The sequence below is a fragment of the Purpureocillium lilacinum genome (genome assembly GCF_023168085.1).
Source record: "Purpureocillium lilacinum CBS 284.36 DNA, scaffold_6, whole genome shotgun sequence".
In the NCBI taxonomy this organism is placed as follows: Eukaryota; Fungi; Ascomycota; class Sordariomycetes; order Hypocreales; family Ophiocordycipitaceae; genus Purpureocillium; species Purpureocillium lilacinum.
Genome location: NW_027072116.1, coordinates 1,031,548 through 1,057,534, shown reverse-complemented (window position 1 = coordinate 1,057,534; position 25,987 = coordinate 1,031,548). Strand labels below are relative to the sequence as shown.

The 25,987-nt window shown below is 60.5% G+C and overlaps 6 protein-coding genes across 6 annotated transcripts; 5 read left to right on the top strand and 1 right to left on the bottom strand.

The window, feature by feature from the left end:
- Nucleotides 1-3,364: 3,364 nt before the first annotated feature.
- Nucleotides 3,365-4,492, top strand: PLICBS_008234 (uncharacterized protein; the record flags this gene model as incomplete). Its single annotated transcript, XM_018324268.2, has 2 exons — nucleotides 3,365-4,002; nucleotides 4,066-4,492. 2 exons carry the CDS (start codon nucleotides 3,365-3,367, stop codon nucleotides 4,490-4,492), a joined length of 1,065 nt encoding a protein of 354 aa, XP_018177447.1.
- A 743-nt stretch (nucleotides 4,493-5,235) lies between these two features.
- PLICBS_008233 (uncharacterized protein) lies at nucleotides 5,236-5,926 on the top strand (the record flags this gene model as incomplete). Its single annotated transcript, XM_018324269.2, has 2 exons — nucleotides 5,236-5,792; nucleotides 5,863-5,926. 2 exons carry the CDS (start codon nucleotides 5,236-5,238, stop codon nucleotides 5,924-5,926), a joined length of 621 nt encoding a protein of 206 aa, XP_018177448.1.
- A 562-nt stretch (nucleotides 5,927-6,488) lies between these two features.
- PLICBS_008232 (uncharacterized protein) lies at nucleotides 6,489-6,975 on the top strand (the record flags this gene model as incomplete). The annotated part of the gene is made up of 3 exons (XM_018324270.2): nucleotides 6,489-6,653; nucleotides 6,710-6,719; nucleotides 6,794-6,975. The coding sequence occupies 3 exons, from the start codon at nucleotides 6,489-6,491 to the stop codon at nucleotides 6,973-6,975; spliced, it is 357 nt and encodes a 118-aa protein (XP_018177449.2).
- Nucleotides 6,976-7,965: 990 nt separating this feature from the next.
- On the top strand, nucleotides 7,966-9,038 carry PLICBS_008231 (protein transport protein bet1; the record flags this gene model as incomplete). Its single annotated transcript, XM_018324271.1, has 3 exons — nucleotides 7,966-7,976; nucleotides 8,163-8,484; nucleotides 8,832-9,038. 3 exons carry the CDS (start codon nucleotides 7,966-7,968, stop codon nucleotides 9,036-9,038), a joined length of 540 nt encoding a protein of 179 aa, XP_018177450.1.
- Nucleotides 9,039-10,062: 1,024 nt separating this feature from the next.
- On the bottom strand, nucleotides 10,063-11,360 carry PLICBS_008230 (uncharacterized protein; the record flags this gene model as incomplete). Its single annotated transcript, XM_018324272.2, has 2 exons — nucleotides 10,063-11,241; nucleotides 11,325-11,360. The coding sequence occupies 2 exons, from the start codon at nucleotides 11,358-11,360 to the stop codon at nucleotides 10,063-10,065; spliced, it is 1,215 nt and encodes a 404-aa protein (XP_018177451.2).
- Nucleotides 11,361-19,126: 7,766 nt separating this feature from the next.
- Nucleotides 19,127-25,587, top strand: PLICBS_008229 (glutamate synthase [NADH]; the record flags this gene model as incomplete). The annotated part of the gene is made up of 3 exons (XM_018324276.2): nucleotides 19,127-19,305; nucleotides 19,363-25,392; nucleotides 25,452-25,587. The coding sequence occupies 3 exons, from the start codon at nucleotides 19,127-19,129 to the stop codon at nucleotides 25,585-25,587; spliced, it is 6,345 nt and encodes a 2,114-aa protein (XP_018177455.1).
- Nucleotides 25,588-25,987: the final 400 nt, after the last annotated feature.

Genomic DNA, 25,987 nt, shown 5'->3' with positions numbered 1-25,987 from the left:
AAGCGAATGCCACCGAGCACTCACTTTCTTTCAGCACTGACACGCGCAGCACGGGTATTGGCAACAACAACGGCAAGGAGACGCGTAGAATCGAAGAGAGAGACACAAGCGGTAGTCGCTCGTTGATCTCAAGACGGCTTGTCCGAGCGAAGTGCTGTTATGAACAGCCAGGGCTTTGTGTTATCTCTTCTGCCTGTCGTCTCTTGTATTTAGAGGAGAACCATCCGGCATGCCAGGGACAGATGAGATCAGCCAGATCCATCAAAACGCCCGGTGCCTTCCAGTTCTCCGAACGCAGGGGTGTCAGGCAGAATCCAGTGAGCCAAAAGAAGTCTAACTGGGATTGCACAGCGTCTGTAGAGAGAACGCCGGAATTATCAGGTACGAATTCGTAAAGGATGGCGTGGTACGATTCGGTCGGTGATATTCCACGCGTAAGGCCATCGATCTTTACTCTCGGGAGCCGCGCATTTCGGTGCAAGGCGCAGAGGTCCTCGCCCCTCACGGTCGTCCACCCGAAGCATTTCTTCATTCGTGGAGTATTAGTATGATTGATGGCGCCTGGCACGTCTCGAAACCGTTTTTGCCGACGGCCCTCGTCAGAAAATGCGTATAGATTGCGTACGGCATCGGGAAATGTTCTCGGGTTCGGCTTCAGCCAGATTGAGTCAGGATAATTCTCGGTTACGAATTGGATCATCTGCAGGAGAGAGGCATTCTGGCACTCCCGTTGCAGTGCCCAATACTGCGTCGCCTTTTCCGGGGCCTCATTGTCCCAGAACTTTCCAACGTCAGCTAACAGTTGCGATAGAACGTAGCGTAGAACTTACCACTTTGAGTGCCATAATGCGACAGCCGACTTCCACTCTCCACACGATGCCATCTACCCCATAGCCGACGACGTCGATGAAGATCAGGCTGCCTTGTAGATTATACCGCCTCAGCAAAGGTCGCTTGAAGTCTGACCAGGAGCAAGCGATCTCGCGCTCGTCCATCAATGTCTCATCGAGGAATGGCTGCTGCTTTGCCTTTCGACATCTTTCCTCGAAAGCAGCCAGCACTGGGCTCTTTTCCGGGGGACACCAGCGCGTGCGCTCTGATAGCGATGACATCGCACGAACAGAGGACTTGGAGTGAAGTGAGGCCAGTTACCCATTTGGCAAATTGTAGTGGAGGTCCACCCTCTCAGATCTGGTTTAGCAAACGCCTGAGCACGGCCCACCCATGCGGGGGCGGCCAACATGGACGACAGGGGGACGCGATGCTCCAGGACAGAGACCGCAATTTCGTGGCCAGGAGCTGAGCGTTGATGGATACAACAACGGTTGTGATCACATACAGCCGTGTGAGAGCTGGTTTAGAGGTGCTGGGCTGCTGTGTATTTGAAGATCAATGCCCTCCAAGTTTTTGTGCCTGTCGTTCAGGGCCCAGGGAACGAAGCATCAGGGTGAGCATAGCGCCCCATTCCATGGCAGCCTGCCCAGTGCTCTACCTCCCAACTTCGCTGGTCCGCTTGGGGGCGTGAAGGTGGCCGATTGCGGTGGAAGGCGCCAGGGGTTTGAGCGTCCATCTACGCGCCATTGAGCAGCATCCATACTGCCGCTTGAAAGCTTTGTCCTTCCTGCGTCTGTGCCGTCGTCGATGTCCTGCTCATCGATCTGGACGTGCTCTGTCCAAATGCCATGTCCAGTTTCAGTATCGCAGATTCCCACACCCCGCTGTCTTGCAGGGACAGTCGAGGCTGCGTGCGAATCAGGTCGCCGTCTCGCAGCACGAGGGCCCGTGGCCAGTGCGCATTTGCTGCCCGCCTCGCGACATTGACTCTTGCAACTCGCCCCCGTTCTCACCTTCGACGCGCACCGCACGGCGCCACGCAGCACCCGCACAGCAAGCACGACACCGCGACAATTCCCACGATGGGCCTCCAAGACACCCGACTCGGCGCCGACGCCTCTGGGCCACCCAGGGGGCTTGATCTGCCATCGGTGACCACCCACGACACGGGGCCTCGAGTTGAAGCCTGGGTCGACGGTCCGGGGTGCAGCGGCGCTTGTCTCGACTCTGAATGGCGCGCCGTGGCCCCCCTGGGGTAACGAGCCCTCGCCTGGCCTTTGCTCGGGCTCTTGGCCGCGTGCCACGCCGAGGATGGCGACGCCTGCCTTGGCGAGGCGGCCGTTCTTTTGTCTCGTCGCCATCGACGGCCGCGACGATGATGATGCTGGCGATGCCCAGGGACGACAAGTACGCGGCCTGGAGAGAGAGAGCTATGGAGCCTCCTGCGGTCCTGCCCGTATCTGAGCCGCGCTGTCCCCGGGCTTCTTGCTCCACGCGCGACCCATCCGCCATCCACCGTCGCCGTCGGGTCGGGTCAGGCGCGTGTCAAGCAGCGCTGAAGCTCCACTCCGAATTGCTGGGGGGGAAACAGAAACTGGAGCCTTTGAAGCGCATCCATCCATCCGTCGGGGCCCTGAGACCGCGCTCCGTCCGGCGTCTCCGTCCGGCCCCAGAGCATGGGCCAACTGCTGCGGTGCCCGAAGGGTGACTGACTGACCGGTTCGACCTCGAGCTCCAGTGTGACGAGAGAGAAAAAACTTACTCCTGCCGCACCGCGCTGCCAAGCCCCTCCCGTCTCCCTCCCGGCTCTCTCTTTTCTCTCCTCTTCATCAATGCCCCGTCCTCGCTCCTCTGCTGGCCTGTCTTGCTTCTTCTCTTACCGACCCGCAACCTTGGCGCATTCGTACCTGACCCGGCCAGCCCTCGACCGCGAATCGGCTGCCACTGCTGGGCCGCCCTGCCTGCACTCTGAGGTCGGGACGCTACCCAAGATACTGGCGGATTGCCGTATCTGACCGGCCGCCGCCTCGTCCACCACGACGGCACCACCACCGACTGCCCTGCCCTCCAGCAGCGAATCGCCGGAGCCCCTCCCCCGAGACCGTCAGCTTCCCACGCCCACGGCAAGACGGGCTTGACAGGCCAGCCTCAGACTGGCGAAAAAGCAGCGAGGGTGTGCTGGATCCGCTCCCCGGCCGCCTCCGACCACTCAGGCGCCTCCCATCCCGCCACGCCCAGACTCCAGGAGGGGCGTTTAGTCCTGGCCTGTTAAGACGCCCCCTCGGTTCGGTGAGCGTTCTCGTCCAGCGCCAGAAAACCTCATTGCAGCATCGTCGTCGTCGCTCTCGTCGCCGCACTTCTTGCCGTCGACCCGGACCCTCTCCTTCTCGTGGCGCGGTCATCTATCGCTATCGCGCGACCACGCCGCTTGGGCCGCGCGTGCTAATGATATAACCGGAGCGCGCTCCGCGGCCGCCTCTCCTCCGCCATTACCCCGCGACCAACCGACTCCTACGATGCGCCGGAGACCATGTTGACCACATCGCCTGTCCTCGCCGGCTCGGCCAACGCGTCGCCTACCGCCTTCCGGCGTGGCCACGCACCGTCTTCGCCCAAGGCCCGTCGAACGTCGCTGGTCGCCGCGTCTTCGTCCAGCGCCCTGACCCGATCACCGCTGCATAATCGCGCGGATGGCTCATCTGCCCCTGTCGCAGACGGCACGGCAGGGCCCCATACCGGCGGCCACCAGCAAGGTGCTACCACGCCGCTTGGCCACCAGAACAAGCCGCCAGCGGCCTCTCGATCTCAATTCCTCGAAAATACCACGTATCAAGGCCCTTCCTCGGCTCAGGATGCTACGGCAGGCACCGCCGTCGATCTGGCGCAACAAGCGTTGTCCCCCAACAAGCGACGGGGCTCTGCCAGCCATGCAATGCCCCAGGCTCCCGCAGGACCGTCGACGCTGCCGGCCGGGCAGGATCTGCAGGCGTCCAACACCTCCAAGCGGCCCCGTACCGACCAACAGCCGCCAAAGATCTTGCCAACACGATACGAACTGTGCGCAGTGGAGGACATGGTCGAGCTGATTGCGCATATGCTGGCGGAGCTCATCGCGACAAATGACGCTATTCGCATCTCCAGCGGCGGCCTGACGCGGTTCCACTCGAGGTATGTCCCTTGCATGTTTAAAAGGTCCCGGCCAAAATAAGGTGCTGATGCGCATACGTATAGGACTGCCCCGGGCATTTCGGTCCGCGACTATCTCCATCGGCTGGCGAAGCATGCCACGTTGACGCCGCCGCTGCTGCTCGCCATGGTCTACTACATTGACCGCCTGTGCGCCTTATACCAGGAATTCACCATCAACACGTTGACGGTTCACCGTTTCCTCATTACCGCGGCCACGGTCGCGGCCAAGGGTCTGTCAGACTCGTTTTGGAACAACACGACGTACGCCAGGGTGGGCGGCGTGCGTGTCGCCGAGCTCAAGCTGTTGGAGCTCGAGTTTCTCTACCGTGTGGACTGGAAGATCGTGCCAAACCCCGAGGTTCTCGTTGCGTATTACCGCGGCCTTGTCGAGCGGACGCCCGGCTACGAGCTGGAGTCGGACGGGTCGTCAGACGAAGACCTGGACGACGACGACGGAGAAGGCGAGTAGCCGGGGGCGGCGTTTTGACTTGAGCAGATTCGCGCACACTCATTCTCATGAAACGATGATACCCATGGATAACATCGCGGAGGACACGACGACGGACAGCATCCTTGGCTCTCGGGCAAGCCGTGAGAGCCTGGTTTTGGGAGCATTGGAGCGTTGGCATTTATCATGATTTCGAAGTCACCATGGAGACGGACATTTCGGCTGTGGGTACTACAAAGAGCGCGGCGGCTGCGCATTGAGGCGATATAGCGCCGCGAAGCAGCACACGAAAGGCGTTATGGTCTTGCAATGTTTGGCACAAGCAAGGTATGCATGCATGTACATTCGAGGATTTGGTTGCTACAGGTGACATGCCTTGGACGCAGGCCAGGCTGGATGTTTCAACTTTCAACTGTACTTATTTGGGGGTCTATGTCAGAGAAGCAATTGAGTCAAAAGAATTCAAACTTTTATATCAATATACGTAGACGCCTAGGCTTCATTCATAAGGTCTCTGGTTGGCACTTTCAATGTGCGGTTTATTAGTGGTTCTGCAACCGACTTGGAGGTTGGCTCAGAGCTCCGTAACAGCGGAACCCTGCACGTGCGCGCCAGCTATCGCTGGGACCGTCAGCCACCACCGCCCACGGCCCGCCACAGCGAGTGCAACGTCGTCAACCTGGAACCTCGAGCATCCATCAGGAGCTCAACCATCTCGAACCTCCCCAGCGCCGCACCACCCGCGCGCCCACACGCACAGCACAATGCGCATCACGACAGTCCTCTCCGCGCTGTGCGCCGCCGCCGCCGTGCGCGCCGACCCGCGCACCGCACAAATATACATCCAGCCCATCCCCTCGTCACCCTCATCCTCCTCCTCAACCCTCCCGCCGCCCGCGCCGCTCGCCGAAATCGCCTACGACACGGTCGCCCTATCAGCCTCGTCCATCGTCTCGTACGACGCGCCCGAGATCCCCGACGAGGCGGCGCTCGTGCGCATCGGGCTCTACGACGCCAAGTCGCGCAGCTGGATATCCGGCACGACGGTCGCGTCGGCCGAGAACTTCGCCAAGGGGTACAGCCCCAACATCGTGGTCACGGTGGACGCCGCGACGGCGGCTGCGGGCGGCGCCGGCGGCGAGGTGGTGAGCGTGTCGTGCAAGGGCGTGGCCATTGACGCCGGCCAGACGAGGGACTTTGGCCCGCAGGTCGTGGTGATTCCGCAGGCCCGCGGCGCGCAGCCGACGCTCAACAAGCCCGTCGTGCTGTCGCGCGAGGGCAAGACCGTCGAGCCGGAGCAGGAGAAGACGTTTTTGCAAAAGTACGGACGGCCTCCCTTGTCTTCTCTGAGCTCTTGTGTGGCGAAGGCCCGTGCTAACTACGTGCGACAGGTACTGGTGGATGATTGGCATTGCGGTGTTTATCGCGATGAGCGGAGGCGGCGGCGAGAAATAGAGCATGGGCCAGTAATAGAGGAAAATACACGGGCGATTGTGCCTGTTCTTCTGATCTTGCTGTGAGGAGCTACCTAACGTGACCTGGTAATGGCCAAGGCCTTCCTTGATATCCCCTGTAGTAAACAATGTTTTCCCTCCCCTGAAACTGTGTCTGTCGGGACACACATCGCAGGTTGCATTCATGTTTCGTTCCAATCCCGCGGCATCGATCCGAGTCTCAACCCAGCAGAGCATCAACGAGCTCAAAGGAGCTCTCGACGTCTCAAGCTTGACAACCGGTCCTGGAGCTGTCACGTGATGAGTCCCAGAAGCGCCGCGCTAGCTCACATCGGGACTAGCTTCGTTGCTACGTACCACGAGCCGCTGTGCTTTTGGCGTCGCGGCGCACCTGCCGCTCCTCTTAAAAGACCCATTGGAAGCTCCCGTCGCAGGCAAAGGTCACGAAAGCTCACCTCCATTTCAACCTGCAACCCCGACCTCGCGTTTCCCTCCCTTAACGCGCCCCCCACGTCACTGAACTCTACGCGCGCACTCAACGACCGTTACGAACTCGAGCAACCATGGCGGAGAACGGCACCACCATCCCCAACACCTCGGGCGAGGAGTCCTTTGCTGAGAGCAAGGGCAAGGGCAAGGCCGTCGCCGAGGACGTTCCTCAGGACCACGCTATGGACGAGGATGAGGACGAGGATGATGACGACGACGAGGAGGATGACGAGGAAGACGTATGATTCCGTGCGCCGGACACAAGAGTGTGAACCGTGAAGCTAACATGATGCAGAACGCTGGTGGTAAATACACCTGACGCACGCGGCATGGGGGGCGCCGTGACTCGAGAATACACTGCTGACAATGGCTTCTGTAGGTGACGATGAGGACGGCATGGAGGAGATTGACCTCAACAACATCGTCGAGGGCGGTCGCCGCACCCGAGGCGCCAAGATCGACTTCGCAAAGGCGGCCGAGGAGAACCCCGCCGATGACGAGGACGAGGAGGACGACGACGACTTTGAGCCTCCCGCCGACGACACCGAGATGACGGGCTAAGCTAGCCTTTTCGATTGTCTGCATCAGGGGTATCTGGGGCGGCCGCACGACATTACGAGCTACGTAAGTCGTGCTTAAAAAGAATGCTGGTTACGGCGCGGTGGTCGCGGGCCTGGCAAGTGTCTGCGTTGGGGGTCCATAAACACACAAACAACAAACGGCGCATGGGATGGTGAGGGCCTGCTGCTGTTCGTCATGTTACATACTGTGCTGGATATCATAGATGTGGTATCGCAGCTAGAGCAACGCGAGCAGATTGGCACGTGGTTGTTTTGTGCGAGTGCGTAGTGAGTGACTGTGTGAACGTGAACTGAACGTGAGCTTGCGTGAGGGGGGCTGGTCGTCGTCCGATGTGATCAGCGATGACGGAGTCGCGGCCAGGCGGGGGCTCACACTCAGGCGAACAAAATTCCTCTCCCTGCGCAGGCGAGCGAAACCATCGCATCACCGGCAAGGGGTAAAGCCGATGTCCGCATCGCCATTGGCACCCTCTTCACTGTCGCGCGCGAGGGCGGTTTCGCACACTCAGCCTCGAGGCACCCTGTCATTGGACGCGGGGCGCGGTACAGCAGGTAGGTACGTACAGTTTTCAGGAGCGGCGACGGGCCAACAATTCGATGGGACCTTGCAGGGCGCTGACGCCACTGGTCGGCGCCCCGGGGAAGACACCTAATCGACAATGGGAAGAGCCGACCTACCGTCCGCGGCCAAATAAACCTTGACGGCGAACGAACCCTTGTCGTTTCTGCTTCGTTTCCCTACCCTGCCTTGGCCTACCTACCTACCTACACTTTTTTTTTCTACACGACTACCCCCATGGAAAAGGAGAGGCGCCGGTGTCTCCCTTGACCGCAGGCCAGCTAGCTCCCTTGTTTCATTTTCCTGGGGTGCTGCTTTTACTGTCATCTTCAGCCCGTGTTCATCGACCTGGGGCATTTCTTGTACGGGTTCTCCGCGTAGGGGGAGAGCTGAAGCGGCGAAGACGCGACCATGGCGCAGAGGTAAGAGAGAGCCCGAAACCGCACTCCGCGCCTTTCGTATTCTGCCTGCCGGCCTGCCTCCAGCGACGGCGCCGTTCGTTCCCAAGCAGCGCGCAGCTCAGGCAGCGCAGCAGAACACCGGCAAGAGCCAGGCGGCGACGCCAGAAGAGCGATGATGAGCTGACCGTCGGCTGTTTTCCCCCCCAGATTCGGCGCCTCGTCGCTGCACCAGCGCGACTCGCGCAGCGCCCTGTTCGAGGGCTACACGGGCGACCCCTCGAAGACGCGGCGCACCACGACGGCGAGCCCCGCGGCGAACGGCTACGGCTACGGCTACGGATACGGATACTCGGGCAACGGCGGCGGCGGCGCGGACGGCGTCGGCGGGGGCAGCAGGCCCGGCAGCGGGTTCAGGCCCGCGACGCCGAACCGCAGGGGCCAGTATAGCGATGCGGTGCTCAACGAGCTGGAGAGCCAGAACGACGCGCAGGTGGCGGGCATTCTGGGCAAGGTGAAGACGCTCAAGGACGTACGTGTTCTCCCTCTCCTCCTCCTCCCCCCTTCTCCTTTTCCTCCACCTCCTTGATGTTCGGTTTCGGCCGCGGGACATGGCCTCCCTCCCTTGTTTCTGCCTTGCGACGTGCCCGTGTCCGTGTCCCTTCGGGCATCAAGAACACACGCACATCCATACAGATATACACACGGGCCACCCAGACGGCCCGGATTCCCACTACCGCTACCACCACCTCCTCCTCCCACCCCCTTGGCTAGCACACACACGCAGCGCGCGCAAAAGAGAGAGACGGAGAGGTCACAAAATGGGCTGCACAAGGACACACATACGGGGGCGATGCTGACTGAGTCGAACGCACGCAGATGACGGTGGCCATTGGCGACGAGATCCGCGAGTCCTCGGCCCTCGCCGAGAAGATGAACAACTCGTTCGACTCGACGCGCGTGCGCCTGCGCGGCACCATGAACCGCATGCTCATCATGGCGGAGCGCACGGGCGTCGGCTGGAGGGTCTGGCTGCTCTTCTTTGCGGCCGTCGCCATGCTCTTCTTCTACGTCTGGCTGTTTTGATTGTCGATCTGAGCGGACACGCCCCCCCCCCCCCCCCCCCCCCCCCCCCGCCCCCGCTTCACCCGCCCCGGGCCGAACCACACCACCGACACTCACCACCCGGCAGGCGGAGCGCGAGAAGAATCCAACAACGCGTACGACGACATGACGCTTCTTACGTTGCTCTGTTGAAGGGCCGGCCATCAGAGAGCGTACGGAGCTGGGTGGGCAAGCGGGAGAGAGGTGGTATACCCAGCTCCAAAATCCAGGACGGTGAAATCGCTCGGATAGGGGACCATGCCTCTGCGCAAAACCCAACCCCCACCCAAAGCGGACACGGGAGGCGTTGCGTATACACCCCGTGGCGGACTCATACATGCATTGTGTCTTTGTCTTTTTCTCTTTTTGGTTCTTGCTGCATACGGACAGGCGTTGTTTTTCTTGTCGGGCCTTTGGTTTATTCTGCATCGTGGGAGGGTATCATTAAAAAGAAGAATGAGTACCGAGGGAAGTCAAACATGAACCCCCCTAGGCTATAGGGGGGGGAGGATGACAGGCAAACACGCACGCACGCACGCGCAAACACGGCGAATGAAATGACTACTTTTCACAGGTTCTTCCTCATCCCTCCGCCGGGAGGGGGGGTGCTGTTTCCAGTGTTTGTTTGTTTTTCCTGGTAGCCATATATACTTAATACAGGACGAATGGATGCGGTGATGCTGAGCTGTGCGTGCACCTTCGGCCGAGTGAGTCTACCTAGTAGTCGTCTGGCAAGTGAGCTTCGCCATGGGGTCGTGAGGTCCCTGTTCGTCTCACGGCCGTTGTGGACGTGCGGTGCGAGGTGACTATCTACGGCTCGGCGGAGGGCTGCGCCAGGGAGAGGTGGTGGTAAGAAGGGGGCGTGGGTATCATGATGCTCACGGGTGCGTCTCGGCGTGTGCCTCAGCGGCCAAGAGGGTGGTTGGTGGGAGAGTGTACTCTCGTAGAGAGAGAGAGAGAGAGAGAAGAGAGCAAGCGGGGTGGTAGTGGGAGTTGGCGCGCTGCGTCACCCGTGTCGGGCACGCCGCCCTGCCGCGGGGCTGCTGTCCATGAAGCTGCTCTCGTCCTGGGACAGCAGGTTGCTCAGGTCCATGCTCGCGCGCGGCGCCGCGAGGCTCGCCCTCCCGCGCAGGGTAGGCGATTGCGGGGGACCCAGGGCCGCCGCCCGGGGCGCGAAGCCAATGTCGTGGTCATCATCGTCGCCCTCATCCTCATCCTCATCCCCCTCCTCGTCATCGTCGTCATCGTCATCATCGTAGGGACCTCCACCGCCGCCGCCACCACCGCCGCTGCTGCTGCTAAGCTCCGCCTCAGAGTCGGTGTGCTCGTAGCCCCCGCTCTCTGCCTCGGGAATGTCGTCGTCCAGGTCCGCCCCCATGCCGTCGTCGTCGGCGGACCCGCCGGGGGCCAGGTGGCTCGCAAAGTCGTCCTCCTCGAGCATGTGGCCGTGCTCCTCCTCCTCCTCCGGGTCGATCTCGTCGCCGACGTAGAGCTCGTCGGCGTCCGTGTCGCCGCGCACGAGGGCCTCGCGGAACGCGTCGTCGGCCATGCGCATGCGCGCGGCCATGAGGTCGTTTTGCCTCTCCTCGCGCAGGGCCTCGTCGTCGTCGCCATTCGCGTCCCCACCGACGCCCTCGTCCTCCTCGTCACCCTCGTCATCCTCATCCTCGTCCTCTTCGTCCTCATCGTCGCTGCCCATGTCAAAGTGGTCATCAGCGTCAGCGTCCGGTATGTCGTCATCAAGGTCCTGCGCGCCGTCGAGCTGCACGTCGTCCATCATGTTGTCCTCGGGCATGCCCGCGGCCTCGGCCTCGGCGAGCTCCTGGGCAAGCTGCTCGCGGCGCAGCGCCTCCTGGTGCTCCTCCTGCTCGCGCTTCTCCTCGCGCATCTGGTGCAGCGTCTTGGGCACGCCGGGGGGCTTCAGCCAGCCGCTGCCAAAGTTCTGCACATTCAGCCTCCGGCGGTGCATGTACTGCTCGTCGGCGGCGAGGCGCGCCAGGGCGGTGCGCTCCATGACGTGGCCGCGCTGCGAGCGCGCGTGGTGGCCCCCGGCCGCCGCCGCCGCCGCCCCGTGGCCGTTGCCCGCATGGTGGTGATTGTTGTGGTGGTGGTCCGCGTGGTGGGCGTCGTAGAGCCCGTGGGAGGGAACCGGTGCCCGCGACGACGTGTACCACAGAGAGTGTGACTGTTTGAGTGTCCGCCGTCAGCTTCATCTTCGTGGATCAGGGCGGCGGCGTGGCTGCGCACGGCTTCCAGCGCGATACTTACGTCTCGGGGCGTGAAGTCTGGCAGCGTCGCAAACATGGCCGCGCGTTACGGTGTGCACCGCGATGCTGCTCGTGCGGGGCGCCAGACAGGAGCTTCGAGAAGGAGACGGCGAAGCTGCAGGGCGAGCCGTGACGGGCAAGCTTCGTCGGTTGTTTCCTGGACGTGGATGCTCGTACGTAAACATGCCCCTCCACGGCCCACCCGGTACCTGGACTGCCTACCTTTAGTGGCCCCCCGATGCGGCGGCTGTTGCCGCTCCCGCGCCTAACAGCCGCGAGCCAAGCCGGCGTTGTACGTACAAAGTACCAAGTATTGCCGAAACCCGCATGATATTGGCAAAAGCCTTTTCTTTTAGGCGAGTTTTTGACAGCTTGTAGCAGGGGTATGCTGGGACCGCAATACGTAGTCGGCATGGAATGCGTGCGCTCCGGCAAAGGTGAGAACCGGCAGGGCCTGGACCACCAAGCCGCACGTCTACAGGACACTCCACGATGCTCCGTCTGAGGCTCCGCGTCGTCATCCGGCACGCGACAGGGTCAATTCATATGTGCGTACTGTATCATTGCTTTTAAGCTTGAAATCGTATCAGATCGCATATTCACAAGCTGTGCACCGACTGTGGGGTACCCCCCTGATGTCAAGTCTAGACTCCCGTGGCTCTTGCGCAGGCTATGCTGCTTCAGAATCGACACCGGCACGTCGGTGCGCGCCTCATAGCCCCGGTCCTGGCCACGATGTTGCCAATCCTCAGAATTTGATACGTTTTACTTGATACATGTTACCCAAGTCCTCTTTTAGCATCGTCATATTCTTCACTGGGGTACTTAAGACTCCGAGTCGACCAGCTCTCCTCGACAACTACCATCAGCAGCCTTTATCTCCTCATCCACATTGCACACCAATTCACCAACTATTTACTCGGCCTTGCCATACTCATCGACAAAATGAAGCTCCAGCTCCTTCTGCCCTTCGCCCTCTCCCACGTCGCCCTCGCCGTGCCCCCGGCGAACCAAGCGTTGCCAGTCCCTACCGGCATCCCCAACATTGGCAAATACATCCCTAGCGGCCTCCCCATCAGAGATTACCCAGGAGTACGTATCGCGTAAAACCGCAAAACACAACCTAGAAACCGCTGACGTTCTCTCTTCCCGTCATCAGAAATGCAGGAGGGGCAAGGCCACGATGCAGAACAAGCTTGGGACCAATATTTTCCACTGTGAGGTCGCGAACGATTCCATCCCACTTCTGAACAAGACGAGCAAGAAGGGCGGGATCTCCAACTTCCCGTGCGGGCTCAACAACCAGGTAAGTGCCGCCCCGCTCACGGCCCTTTTCCCACACGAAGCAGCGCGCCTTTTCGATGCTGACATCTCCAACTTCACAGTGCACCGAGGGCGCTGACTGCACCTGGAGGCCACCTTCGGCCACCGCCGTCTGCCCAGCGGCAGTCCCTCCGGGAGGCGCAGCGGGAGTCCCGACGGGAGGCTCAGTGGGAGGCCCGACGGGAGGCTCAGTGGGAGCCCCAGGGGGAGACCCAGTTCCCGGTCATGCGGCGGATCATGCAGCTGGTCCTATGGAGGGAGTCCACACTTAAGCGTGAGACAGCGTCGCGGCCGGGGAGACAGCTCCAATTACCCAAGCACGAGGGGTTTGTTGGGAAGAGAAACGGGCTCGCTAGCGTTGGGGTTTATGACACCTCTGACTTGCACGTCACGGCGCAGTTGTACTGCCACCCACCTACATTTGGAGTCGGCGATGAGCACCTTGGAACATGGCTATAGAGTAACGTGGCGCTGGCCAAGGACGACGGAGACGGAGACGGAGACACAAGCAAGGGTGTTCGGAACGGTACACAGCAGCCATATGCCGTCGTGATTCAACATCACGACACGCAATATCTCCATGTATGTATGTACGAGAATTTGAGCGTTGAGTCTTGGGAACCACGAGCCTGAATATGCGACCGTGATTCCTTACTGCATGAAGTAGTACCCATTAAATGTTAAACAAACATACCCGGTACCTCGTAGACTGGTGGCATTGAGCTGATATGAGTCCAGTTGAGCGGGAGGATGACCCAGGGCCACGACAGGTCGAGGCCAGCGTGACGCGTGCCCCACGATTGTCTGCGACAGCCGTCGACGCATCGCCATTTCTAGAACACAACGCCTTAAGACTGGGTTCACCGTACCCATACTCTGCTAGCACTCCTGTGCAGACCGCTTATTCAATACTCGAAATATTTAAGACCCTGCCACATCAGGACTGGCTGCAACTCAAGCACAGCCCGGTCTAATATGCAGTAGGGATTGCACGTTTCGCTTACCCTGCACACCCACAAAACTGTCCACATCGCCAAGCTGGTGTCTTCCTGCTCACAGCATTTACACAGCCGTTATGCGGACCCGTGTAAAATGTGCGAATACGAAAATTAAGAAGCTCTCAGCGGCCGTCGTGCCGTGCCGCCAAGTCCAAGTCAGACCTGCAGCGCGGTGGCACCGCACAAACAATTTGGCAGCAGGTGAACCCACCACCACCGTATTGAAACATCGGTCGGGAAAATTCGGGACGGGCAGTCGCAGCTGTCTGGCAGCGCCAGCTGGACTTTGGTACTGGGAGCAACGAGCCTTGTTCTCATGCAAGCGACACTGTAGAATCAAGTCTCCTCACTGCTAGAGGTCGCCAGAATTCTTGAATAGCCACAGAGGGTTCCTGCTGTGCAAATGCCGCCAGACACCTGGCCACATACACTCTGCGGACCAATGTTCGCTTGTCGTCTTGACAGCCTGGCGGTGCAGAAACGCCAAGGACCACTCTGGGCAGAAATGGTCCCATTGCTGGTCAGGTACCCGCAGACTGAGCCAGGGGAGCGTTGGTCCTGTCGTGTCTGCCGGGATTTCCCGTATGAGACTCCATCAACTTGGCGTCGGCTTCGCAAAAGACGCAAGTCTCATTGCTTCGGCCGACCTCGGCCGGCCCATCGGCCCCCTTACGAGTAAGCTCGCTCCCGGGCTAACTTGCGGACTGGGTCTTTGAATGTGGCCGCGGTTGGAAAGAGACATTTCTAATCGAGGCTCCCGATTTGCGACTGAGCTGTTCCTGAACCCATCAACGGGCCTGGCAGGCAGATGTCGCCGTGGCTCTGCCCAGTTTTGGGGGGCAAGCGACCGGGCGTATCAACTCCACGGAGCGGCAGCCTCGAGGCAACTCGCTCGACTGTGACAGCGCGGACCAGTTCGTCGGATGCATATGCCACGTCCAGGCAACGACCGCCCCTGCCGCTGCACCTCACACAGGCGTGCCGCCCCAGCGGGCCATGACGTCTTGCGCGCAGCAGCGGGCAGGCGTGGTAATAGTAACAATAAGCGAGTGCCGCCGAGCGCGGAGGAACGGGGTGTCTCGCATCAGAAATCTCCATCGCCGAGCATGCGCTGCCCCTGTCCTCCCGCGGCGAGATTGCCGGTGGCCACGAGCCACTAGCGTTGAGAAGTCGAGATGCAGCGCAGCCAAACGGGCCGGACGTCACGTCTGGCGCGAGATAAGCATCTAGCGCTGTGACCCACGCCATGATTGGCCCACGCCGCCAGTTTTCTGGTGTCGAATCTTTTGACAAGAGCAGACTGGACACTCGAAAGGCTGCCCGAGAGCCTGGAAACAGTGCCGTGGCATCTGCTGAAGTGCGCAGCAACACCACCGACGAGGCTGGGTCTCGCAAGGTCGTGCCGCGCTGTGCGACCATGGAAATGGCCACACGTGCCATTGGCCCAGCTCACGTCCGACAGCGTGTCGCCTTTTAGATTGATTCGCGGCCCAGGTTCCACATGAGCCGCGAGCGTCCGTTTTCTTGACAGGCCCGAAGGCCCGCAAGCCCGGCTTCGTGAGAGAGTACCATGTTCGCCGCGCACCCCTCTGTGTTTCGGGAGCCCCTGAGAGCATGAGAGGGCGGTAGCTCGTCCTCGCTACCTGTACTTGTAGACGCCCGAGCATGCGACTCCCGCGTGTTGCTCCCGCTCGAACAGTGGCCATAACGAGCCTCTCAGGCTCAGGCCCACAACCACCAGGGTCGTCGGCTCTTGTCCTCTCCTCGGTCCTTCCTGGGCCTCCAGGCAGCGCCTGCTGGGGTGGCAAAAGGGATGGAAACAATACCACCTCGACCCCGTCGGCTTCTGTTGATTTGCACCGTCCCCCGCGCCCCAGTGACGACACCGACTTGGGGCCTGCAAGGGTCCTCGTCCAAAGCAGCGTGGATCTCTCAGGGTCGGCCGGCTGGGCGCGACATCGGCGCGCAAGGCTTGGAAATCCGCCGTGCTGATTGGCAGCACAGCTCCGAGCTCTGGCCACCCTCCCCAAGTCAGGGCCAGTTTAACGTTTCCTTGTGTCTCGGTGGCGCGTTCCACCCTCGCGACGGCTGGCCAGATCCTTGCAGTGAGGTGTGGGGTCCTGCTCCCGGATTCGGCCTGTCTGGCGCCAGATTTCTCTTACACAACTCTTGTAGCAACCTCTTTTGCCGTCGTGATACTGCAGATAGGTATTAGCGACCTCTAGGTCCGACAATGCGGCAGAGACGGCCACAATGAGACCAGGGCGCTGTGCAGGTACCTCGGGCCTCTCGGCCTTAACAGCGAGGCTGTTCTGCCGCTGCGAGATCGACGAGTGGTTAGTCGGCACGACCAAGGAAATGGTTGCTCCGTAATGCGCACCCGTCGAGACGAACGAGGTTCCCCGCCAACCCGCCAACCCGCCGCGCGCCCGTGCGGAAGCGCCGAGTTTCCCATGGCCTGAGCTCGTCAGCCGCCCGTCGCGGGTCCCGTTAAGCGTCCGGGGTAGATTTCCAGAGCGTAATCAGAGGGTAATTTTGGGGTTTCGAGGGGGTAATCGCGACGTTTTGTAGGGGTAATGCAGCAGTTTTGAGGGGGTAATTCGGGGGTAATGAGAACCCCCATGAACCACCAAATAGGCAAGAACGGAGAATACGACCGGCATTTCCCAGACTATTACGTACGGGCCTGCAGACATCTGGTAAGATCTCGGCAAAGGCGACCGCAAAACAGCGCTGCATCTCCCAGAAGGGAATCAATAAGTTCAGGGCCCCAACCGGTGCCCTGGCGATGGCGACCGTTCCTCTGCGACACAGCGCTGGACGGCGTGTGGGGGGTTCGGTGTTGTGATCTTGGGGAGGCTGCATTGTGATTCATCGGGATTGGCGACGACGAGGGGAGAGGGGCATTGGACGGTCCATTTTCGCATGCGGCATCGGCGGGCTGAGACGCGGCGACGGCCGCCCATGCCCATGAGAGCATCAGGCAGACGCTGCCGTCTCACTCATCCCTCCGCATCGGAACGAGGCCGTCCTATACGGTGGCTGCGCTGTGCCCAAGCAGGCGGGACAGTTGCTCGACGTGCGGTGTTTTCTGACATGTGCTTCTGGGGGGCGTCCGGGAAGTGGATGCGTCCAGCGTCGGTGCCATGCTCGCGGTGCGCCAACCAGTCCAGCAAGCCAGGACCGAGGAGAAGGGACGCCATGGATGGACTCCGTAGGGCCGTCGCCGCCTCAATCTCAGCGATGATCCCGGCTTCCCCACCGGTCGGTCGCAGCTAACACAGACCCCGGCAACACAAATAGCCGCTGGTGGGGGCTAGACACGTCGTTCGATAGCAACTATTTTTTTGTGCGCTGTACGAAGTCGGCGTGTGTGTGCGTGGGAGCGTCCGCGTCTTCCCTGCCGCCGGGGTTTCTCGCCTTGGGCTTGGCAGGGCCGCCGCCGTGAGTTTCGGGGACGTGTGGGCTCGACTCGACTCGAGCGACGGCGGGTGGTGCGAGGCGAGGGCTGCGGCCGGGGGTCCAGAGCAGGGCGAGGCCGGAGAGTCGTTCCATCTCATTCAATGCCCGTACCCCATCCCATCCATCCATCCATCCGTTCACCCATCCATCCATTCCGCAATAAAAGGCGAGCAGTGTCGCCTCCCACCCTCCTCTTCCTCTTGACCGGGCTTTCTCTCCTTTGGATCTCTTGCTCACTTGCTCTTTTGCCCTGCAGCGAGCCGCCTGGAAACCCATCGTCTTGTCAAGCCGTGCAAACCAAAATCACCCACCTGGTAAGTTGCTGAGCATGATTAATAAAAAAAAGTATTTCTGTTTGCACCATGCGTGTTGCGTTTCCCTGCCTTGTTTGCATTCGCCGCCGACCCGGACTCGACAATTGAGTTTCAGCTCATGGCTCTGCTGCCGTCGCCGCTCCTCCCGGACCCAAGATGCTGTCGCTGCGTGGCCACCGGACGGGGTGCGGGCGAGAGCCGACGCTCGAGGACAATGGCTGGTGAACCGGCAAAGACACGACAACAATTCCTCCGCTTGGACGACATTCAGCTGGCCATCACGGACAAGGATGCGACGAAGCGAGAATTTCCTCTGCGTTCAAAAAAAAACAAAAAAACCAGGCAACCCAAGGCCACGAAAAGAAGGCAGCAATCCGAGGCGCCTCGCGGCGTTGGACGAGGCAGGCGCAACCGACCGCGACCGCGACTACGACCGCGCGCGGCAGACGAAGCCACGCCGTGCCGCCATGCTTTCACACCCAAAAAGGCCACGCCCAGAAAGGCCACAAAAGCATGTGCTCGGTGGCACCTGCGTCCCCGGTGCCGGCGCCGCCCACGCCCAGCCCACCTCGCGCCCATGGCCATCAGCAGCGGCAGGGTTTGCAGGGTTGGCGTGGTTGGCGGGGATGCGCCTCAATTCGCAGCCGCCGCCATTCGCGGGCGGGGCCTCGTGCATTGGCCAGAGACCCAACGCAGCATGACGCAGTGCCCGCCGTCATTGCCAGATACGACCATGCCGCCGCCGGCGCCCCTCTTCCTATTCGACGGGCGCGACAGGCATATGCAGGGCTCCCCAAGGCTCCCCAAGGCTGCTGTCCGCCGCCCGCCGCCGCCTGTGCGCACCACACTGCACGCGAGAGCTCAGGAACCACAGTGTCGCGCTCGACGCCGAGCAAGTCGTCTTTAGCTGCGCAACCTCCGAGCCTCGGTCTTGGGCCGGTCGCGGGCGTGAGACGGGCAGCTAGAGTTCGGTGAGCTTGAGTCGTGCGCGACGTGGGACCGTCGCGGGACGAGAGCCAATCTTATCGGCGGGATTGTCATCTGGCAGTGGGGGGGACAAAAAAGACGGGGAGAATGCTGCCTGCTTCAACCTCTCTGCGACTGCAGACGCGCTGCCCATCAATGGTCCCGGCCGCTTCGCAATTGGAACCTTTGCAGACGACGCCGCTGCTAGATGCTGCATTGTCGTGCTGCAATCATGACGCTCGGCACTTTCTGGACTTCGACACCGCGCCCCCCGGGTCACCCGATGGGGCGTCCTGTGTCAGCGCTGACGGCGCCTTTTTGTCCCCCCGTCAGACGCTCAGAGGGAAATGCACCCCACCAGCCCGCTAGTTCCGTCTGCAGCGATAAAGCATACCGACGGCGCCCACGCCGATAGCAGCAGAGCCTGGAGATTTTTACTTTACGCCGCCGTCCCTTGGCCCTTCCTCCTCTTTTCTCCCCTTCTATCCCCTCACCTCGCGCCCAGAGCTTCAATCGCACGCGCTGTCTCGCAGAGCACTGAAATCTTGCGCATTCTCGCTTCCGGAGCTGACCGTCCTCGTGTGCATAGACAATCAGTTCCAGAGCAGCCCTCGGCGCTGCTCTCACCCCGATCCTCCGTCCGCTAGCTCCAGCACTGGCCAACAGGGCGTCCAGTGCCTGCCGCCGACCCCCCTAACAAACGCCCCCTCCAGGTTGCGCTCCGCGAAGTCTCGCCTAGCATGGGCCTGCTCGAGGATTTCGACGACCGACACATTTCTTTCGAAGCTGAAAAGCAAGAATACAAGCCGTACGAGTACCAGACCGAGAACAATGATTCTTGGGCTGGCGCTCTCCCGGTGAAGCAGGGTCTCTATGACCCTAGCTATGAGAAGGATGCCTGCGGTGTCGGCTTTGCTTGGTACGTTGCCCCCCCTCCCGAGTGCCTACATCGCCGACGACGCTGACCGCGCCGCAGCCACATCAAGGGTAAGCCGAGCCACAAAATCGTCAGCGATGCTCGCAACCTCCTGTGCAACATGACCCATCGGGGAGCCGTGGGTTCTGATGCCCGTGACGGTGATGGCGCCGGTGTCATGACGTCCATTCCCCACAGGTTCTTCATCAAGAACTTTGAGAGAGAGGAGAACATCAAGCTCCCTCCTCTCGGCCAGTACGCCGTGGGAAACCTGTTCTTCAAGCCCGACGAGGAGACCCTCGAGGAGTCCAAGAGGCAGCTGGAAGATGTTGCCGAGTCGCTGGGCCTGCGAGTCCTGGGTTGGCGTCGGCCTCCCGTCGACTCGACGCTGCTCGGCCCTGCCGCCAAGTCGCGCGAGCCCATCATTGCTCAGCCATTTGTCGTCCTTGCCTCTGCCTATGGCCCTGGCAATGAGCCCCAGATGACCGACCCTGAAAAGTTCGACGACCGCCTCTTCGAGCGCCAGCTGTATGTGCTGCGGAAACGTGCCACTCACACCATCGGCCTCAAGAACTGGTTCTACCTCTGCTCCCTCTCCAACAAGAACATTGTCTACAAGGGCCAGCTTGCCCCTGTCCAAGTCTACTCGTACTACCACGACCTCGTTAACGCCGACTACGAGGCTCACTTTGCTCTTGTCCACTCTCGATTCTCCACAAACACCTTCCCGTCTTGGGACCGAGCCCAGCCGCTGCGATGGGCCGCTCACAACGGTGAAATCAACACCCTGAGAGGCAACAAGAACTGGATGAGAGCTCGCGAGGGTGTCATGCAGTCCGACGTCTTCAAGGAGGAGCTCGAGATGATGTATCCCGTCGTCGAGGACGGCGGCTCTGACTCGGCTGCCTTTGACAACGTTCTCGAGCTGCTGACCATCAACGGCGTCTTGTCGCTCCCTGAGGCCGTCATGCTCATGGTTCCCGAGGCTTGGCAAGGCAACGAGGACATGGACCCCAAGAAGGCCGCTTTCTACGAGTGGGCTGCTTGCCAGATGGAGCCTTGGGACGGCCCTGCCCTCTTCACCTTCGCCGACGGACGGTACTGCGGTGCGAACCTGGACCGAAACGGTCTGCGACCTTGCCGTTTCTACGTCCTCGACGATGACCGCATCATTTGCGCGTCTGAGGTTGGCACCATCCCTGTCGAGCCTGAGAGTGTCATTCAGAAGGGCCGTCTGCAGCCTGGTCGCATGCTCCTGGTCGATACCAAGGCAGGACGCATCATCGACGACAAGGAGCTCAAGGAGGCCGTCTCCAGCCGCCACGACTTCCGCTCTTGGCTTGACCGCGAGCTCATCACCATGCCCAAGGTTCTCGAGACCCTCGAGACCTCTGTTGATCTGGCTGCCAAGCTGGACGATACCCTCCTTCAGGAGGACCCGCTGCTGCTCTCCTTCGGCTACACCCACGAGCAGGTCAGCTTGCTCCTCGCCCCCATGGCTGCTGATGAGAAGGAAGCCCTCGGCTCCATGGGCAACGACGGCCCTCTTGCCTGCTTGACGCAGGCTCCCCGCCTCCTCTATGACTACTTCCGACAGCTCTTCGCGCAGGTCACCAACCCTCCCATTGACCCTATCCGAGAGTCCATCGTCATGTCCCTGGAGTGCTACGTTGGCCCCCAGGGCAACCTGCTGGAGATGGACGCCTCCCAGTGTGGCCGTCTGATGCTGCCTAGCCCCATCCTGTCTATTCCCGAGTTCAAGGCCATCAACAACATGGCGTCGCTCTACCCCGATTGGTCTGTCAAGACCATCGATTTGACCTTCCCCAAGTCCAAGGGTGTTCAGGGTTATATCGACCACCTCGACCAGATTTGCAATGAGGCCACCGCTGCTATCGAGGCTCGTGACCGCATCATCGTCCTGTCCGACCGCAACACTTCGGCTGACCGTGTCCCCGTATCGGCGGCGCTCGCCTCTGGTATGGTCCACCACCACCTTGTCAGCAACAAGTGGCGATCCATGGCTGCCCTGGTGGTCGAGACTGCTGAGGCTCGCGAGGTGCACCACATGTGCGTCCTGCTCGGCTACGGCGCCGATGCTGTCAACCCGTATCTCGCCATGGAGTGCATTCTCAAGCTGAACCGGGAGGGTTTGATCAAGAAGAAGCTCACTGATGAGGCTCTGATCCGAAACTACAAGCACTCGTGCGATGGCGGCATCCTCAAGGTCATGAGCAAGATGGGCATCTCGACCCTGGCCTCTTACAAGGGAGCTCAGATCTTTGAGGCTCTTGGTCTTGACGAGTCTGTTGTCGAGCGCTGCTTCAGGGGCACTGCCTCCCGCATTCAGGGCCTCACCTTTGAATTGATTGCCGAGGATGCTTTCCGCTTTCACGAGCGGGGCTTCTCGTCCCGATACACCGTGAGCATCAAGGGCCTGCCCGAGTCCGGCGAATACCACTGGAGAGATGGCGGTGAGCCGCACGTCAACGACCCTGCTTCCATTGCAAACATCCAGGATGCTGTCCGGACCAAGAACGACAAGTCGTATGAGGCGTACTCCAAGTCCGAGTATGAGCAGATCAAGAACTGCACGCTGCGCGGCCTCTTGGACTTCAAGTTTGAGGACCGCACTCCTGTGCCCATCGACCAGGTCGAGCCCTGGACGGAGATTGTCCGGCGATTCTGCACTGGCGCCATGTCTTATGGCTCCATCTCCATGGAGTCGCACTCGACTCTTGCCGTTGCGATGAACAGACTCGGTGGCAAGTCCAACACGGGTGAGGGTGGCGAGGATCCTGAGCGATCTCAACGCCTACCCAACGGCGACACTATGCGATCTGCCATCAAGCAGGTCGCCTCTGGCCGCTTTGGTGTCACCTCCGCCTACCTTGCCGACTCCGACGAGATCCAGATCAAGATGGCCCAGGGTGCCAAGCCCGGTGAGGGTGGCGAGCTGCCTGGCCACAAGGTGTCCAAGTCCATTGCTCGAACTCGCCACTCCACCCCTGGCGTCGGCCTCATCTCGCCCCCTCCTCACCACGATATCTACTCCATTGAGGATCTGAAGCAGCTCATTTACGACCTCAAGTGCTCCAGCCCCCGGTCTCGCGTCTCTGTGAAGCTCGTCTCCGAGGTTGGTGTCGGTATCGTCGCCTCTGGTGTCGCCAAGGCCAAGGCCGATCACATCCTCATCTCCGGTCACGACGGCGGCACTGGTGCCTCTCGATGGACCGGAATCAAGTATGCTGGTCTTCCTTGGGAGCTCGGTCTCGCTGAGACTCATCAGACTCTTGTTCTCAACGACCTCCGCGGACGTGTCGTTGTGCAGACTGACGGTCAGCTGAGGACTGGTCGCGATGTTGCCATTGCCTGCCTTCTCGGTGCTGAGGAATGGGGCTTTGCTACCGCTCCCCTCATCGCCATGGGCTGCATCATGATGCGCAAGTGCCACCTGAACTCCTGCCCGGTTGGTATCGCAACCCAGGATCCCGAGCTTCGCGCCAAGTTCCAGGGAACTCCTGAGCACGTCATCAACTTCTTCTACTACGTCGCCAACGAGCTCCGTGCCATCATGGCTCAGCTCGGTTTCCGCACCATCAACGAAATGGTTGGCCACGTGGAAGTGCTCAAGATGCGGGACGATCTGCGGACCAAGAAGACGGCCAACATCGATCTGTCGCTGTTGCTTACCCCTGCTCACAAGCTCCGCCCTGGCGTTGCCACCTTCAACGTCCGCAAGCAGGACCACAAGCTCTACGTGCGCCTGGACAACAAGCTCATCTCGGAGGCCGAGTTGACCCTGGACAAGGGCCTTCCGTCCAGAATCGAATGCGACGTCATCAACACCGACCGTGCCATGGGTACGTCTCTGTCCTACCAGATCTCGAAGCGCTACGGCGAGGCTGGTCTGCCTTTGGACACTGTGCATGTCAACATCAAGGGCTCCGCTGGCCAGTCCTTCGGTGCCTTCCTCGCTCCCGGTGTCACCTTGGAGCTTGAGGGTGACGCCAACGACTATGTCGGCAAGGGTCTCTCGGGTGGTCGTCTGATCATCTACCCGCCGCGTTCTGCCGTGTTCAAGGCAGAGGAGAACATCTTGATCGGTAACGTCTGTCTGTACGGCGCTACGACCGGTACCTGCTTCTTCCGCGGTGTCGCCGCCGAGCGATTTGCCGTGCGCAACTCTGGTGCCACGGCTGTCGTCGAGGGTGTTGGTGACCATGGCTGCGAGTATATGACTGGTGGTCGCATTGTCATTCTTGGAAGCACTGGTCGCAACTTTGCCGCAGGCATGTCTGGCGGTATCGCTTACGTCCTCGACAAGAACCGTGACTTCCACGACAAGCTCAACACGGAGATGGTTGAAGCTGGCCCTCTCGAGGACCCGGCCGAGATTGCCTACCTCCGTGGCCTGATCGAGGATCACCACCACTACACCGGATCGGAGCTGGCGGCTCGTATCCTCGTGGACTTCAACCGTGCCCTGCCTCGCTTTGTCAAGGTCCTGCCTGTCGATTACAAGCGCGTTCTTGAGGAGGAAGCCGCCAAGGCTGCCGCCGCGAAGCGTGCTGAGTACAACCTTCCCGTCGTCTCCGGCGTCCACAAGAAGGAGGAGAAGGACAAGGCCCCAAAGCTTCAGGACATGGAAGAGGCTGTTGGCGACAACGCTGCTGAGAAGAAACGTGCGCTGGTCCTCGACAAGACCAAGGGCTTCATGAAGTACGCCCGACGTGCCGAGAAGTATCGCGCCGTGACTACTCGAACCAAGGACTGGGCCGAACTCAGCTCTCGCCTCAATGAGGATGAGCTGAAGTACCAGTCGGCGCGTTGCATGGACTGCGGTGTTCCGTTCTGCCAGTCGGAGACCGGCTGCCCCATTTCCAACATCATTCCCAAGTGGAACGAGCTGGTGTTCCAGAACCAGTGGAAGGACGCTCTCAACCGTCTCCTCATGACGAACAACTTCCCCGAGTTCACTGGTCGCGTGTGCCCCGCTCCTTGCGAGGGTGCTTGCGTCCTGGGCATCAATGAGGACCCCGTTGGCATCAAGTCCATCGAGTGCGCGATCATCGACCGTGGCTTCGAGATGGGCTGGATGGTTCCCGAGCCGCCCAAGGTCCGTACCGGAAAGAACATTGCGGTCATTGGCTCTGGACCTGCCGGTCTGGCCGCTGCCGATCAGCTGAACCGTGCTGGCCACAGCGTCACCGTCTACGAGCGCGCCGATCGCCTGGGTGGTCTGCTGATGTACGGTATCCCGAACATGAAGCTGGACAAGCGCATCGTCAAGCGACGCACCGACTTCATGGCCGCTGAGGGCATCAACTTCAAGACCGGAGTCGCCGTTGGCGAAGATGGCCACCCCAGCCTCAGTGACCTGCGGAGCGGTAACGATGCCGTCATCATCGCGACAGGCGCCACTGTCGCGCGCGACCTGCCCATCAAGGGCCGCGAGCTGAGCGGCATTCACTACGCCATGGAGTTCCTGCACAAGAACACCAAGTCCCTGCTCGACTCGGAGCTGGCTGACAACGCGTACATCACGGCCAAGGACAAGCACGTGGTTGTCATCGGCGGTGGTGATACCGGCAACGACTGCATTGGTACCTCGGTCCGCCATGGCGCCAAGTCTGTCACCAACTTCGAGCTCCTGCCCCAGCCGCCCCCAGAGCGTGCCAGCGACAACCCCTGGCCTCAGTGGCCTCGCATCTACCGCGTCGACTACGGCCATACCGAGGTGCGCCAGCACACGGGCAAGGACCCTCGCGAGTACTGCATCATGTCTGAGGAGTTTGTCGACGATGGCAGCGGAAAGGTCAAGGGCATCAACACCATCCGCGTCGAGTGGACCAAGTCGCCTAGTGGCGGCTGGGACATGAAGAAGGTGGATGGCTCGCAGCAGTTCTTCCCTGCTGACCTTGTCCTCCTGGCTATGGGTTTCCTTGGACCCGAGGCCCGCGTTCTTGGCGACGACATTGAGAAGGATGCGCGCAAGAACGTCAAGACGCCTGCTGGCAAGTACTGCACCAACCTGGACGGCGTCTTCGCCGCTGGCGACGCCCGCCGTGGACAGTCCCTGATTGTCTGGTAAGTCTCAATCGCACACTGCATACATGACCAAAGGACGCGGCTAACGTATGCTTCAGGGGTATCAACGAAGGCCGCATGGCAGCCCGCGAGGTGGACCTGTACCTGGAGAACAACACCAACCTTCCGGTCACGGGTGGTATTGTCAAGCGCACTGCGCAGGAGATTCTCAACCGCGTGGTTGAGGCACAGTAAAGAGAAAAGTTGCTTGGTGTTGTCATTGTGGCGTTTGGAAACGACATTGCTTTCCTTTTCTTTGGGTAACGACGGCATGCAACGACAGTGATGGACACGACGCATGCCTGGTTTTGCCAATTCGTACGGGTATGAGCGGATGGATCATGATACCAGCAAGACTTGGGGGCGACGTTTGCCAGTTTTCATACCATGTTGCTGCATGTGCCTGGGTTTCAGACGAGGCATTTATCTATCGTCTCGAGCATGTTTGGTGGCTTTTGACGCAGACACGAGCAAGGTTGTATATATTATGTCGACTCTATTTGAAGTTGAATATGTAGTACGAACTGCTGTTTGGTTCTATCTTTTAACGGGTTAATTCGATGTGAAGGCAAGTGTCGATATCGTACGACACAAA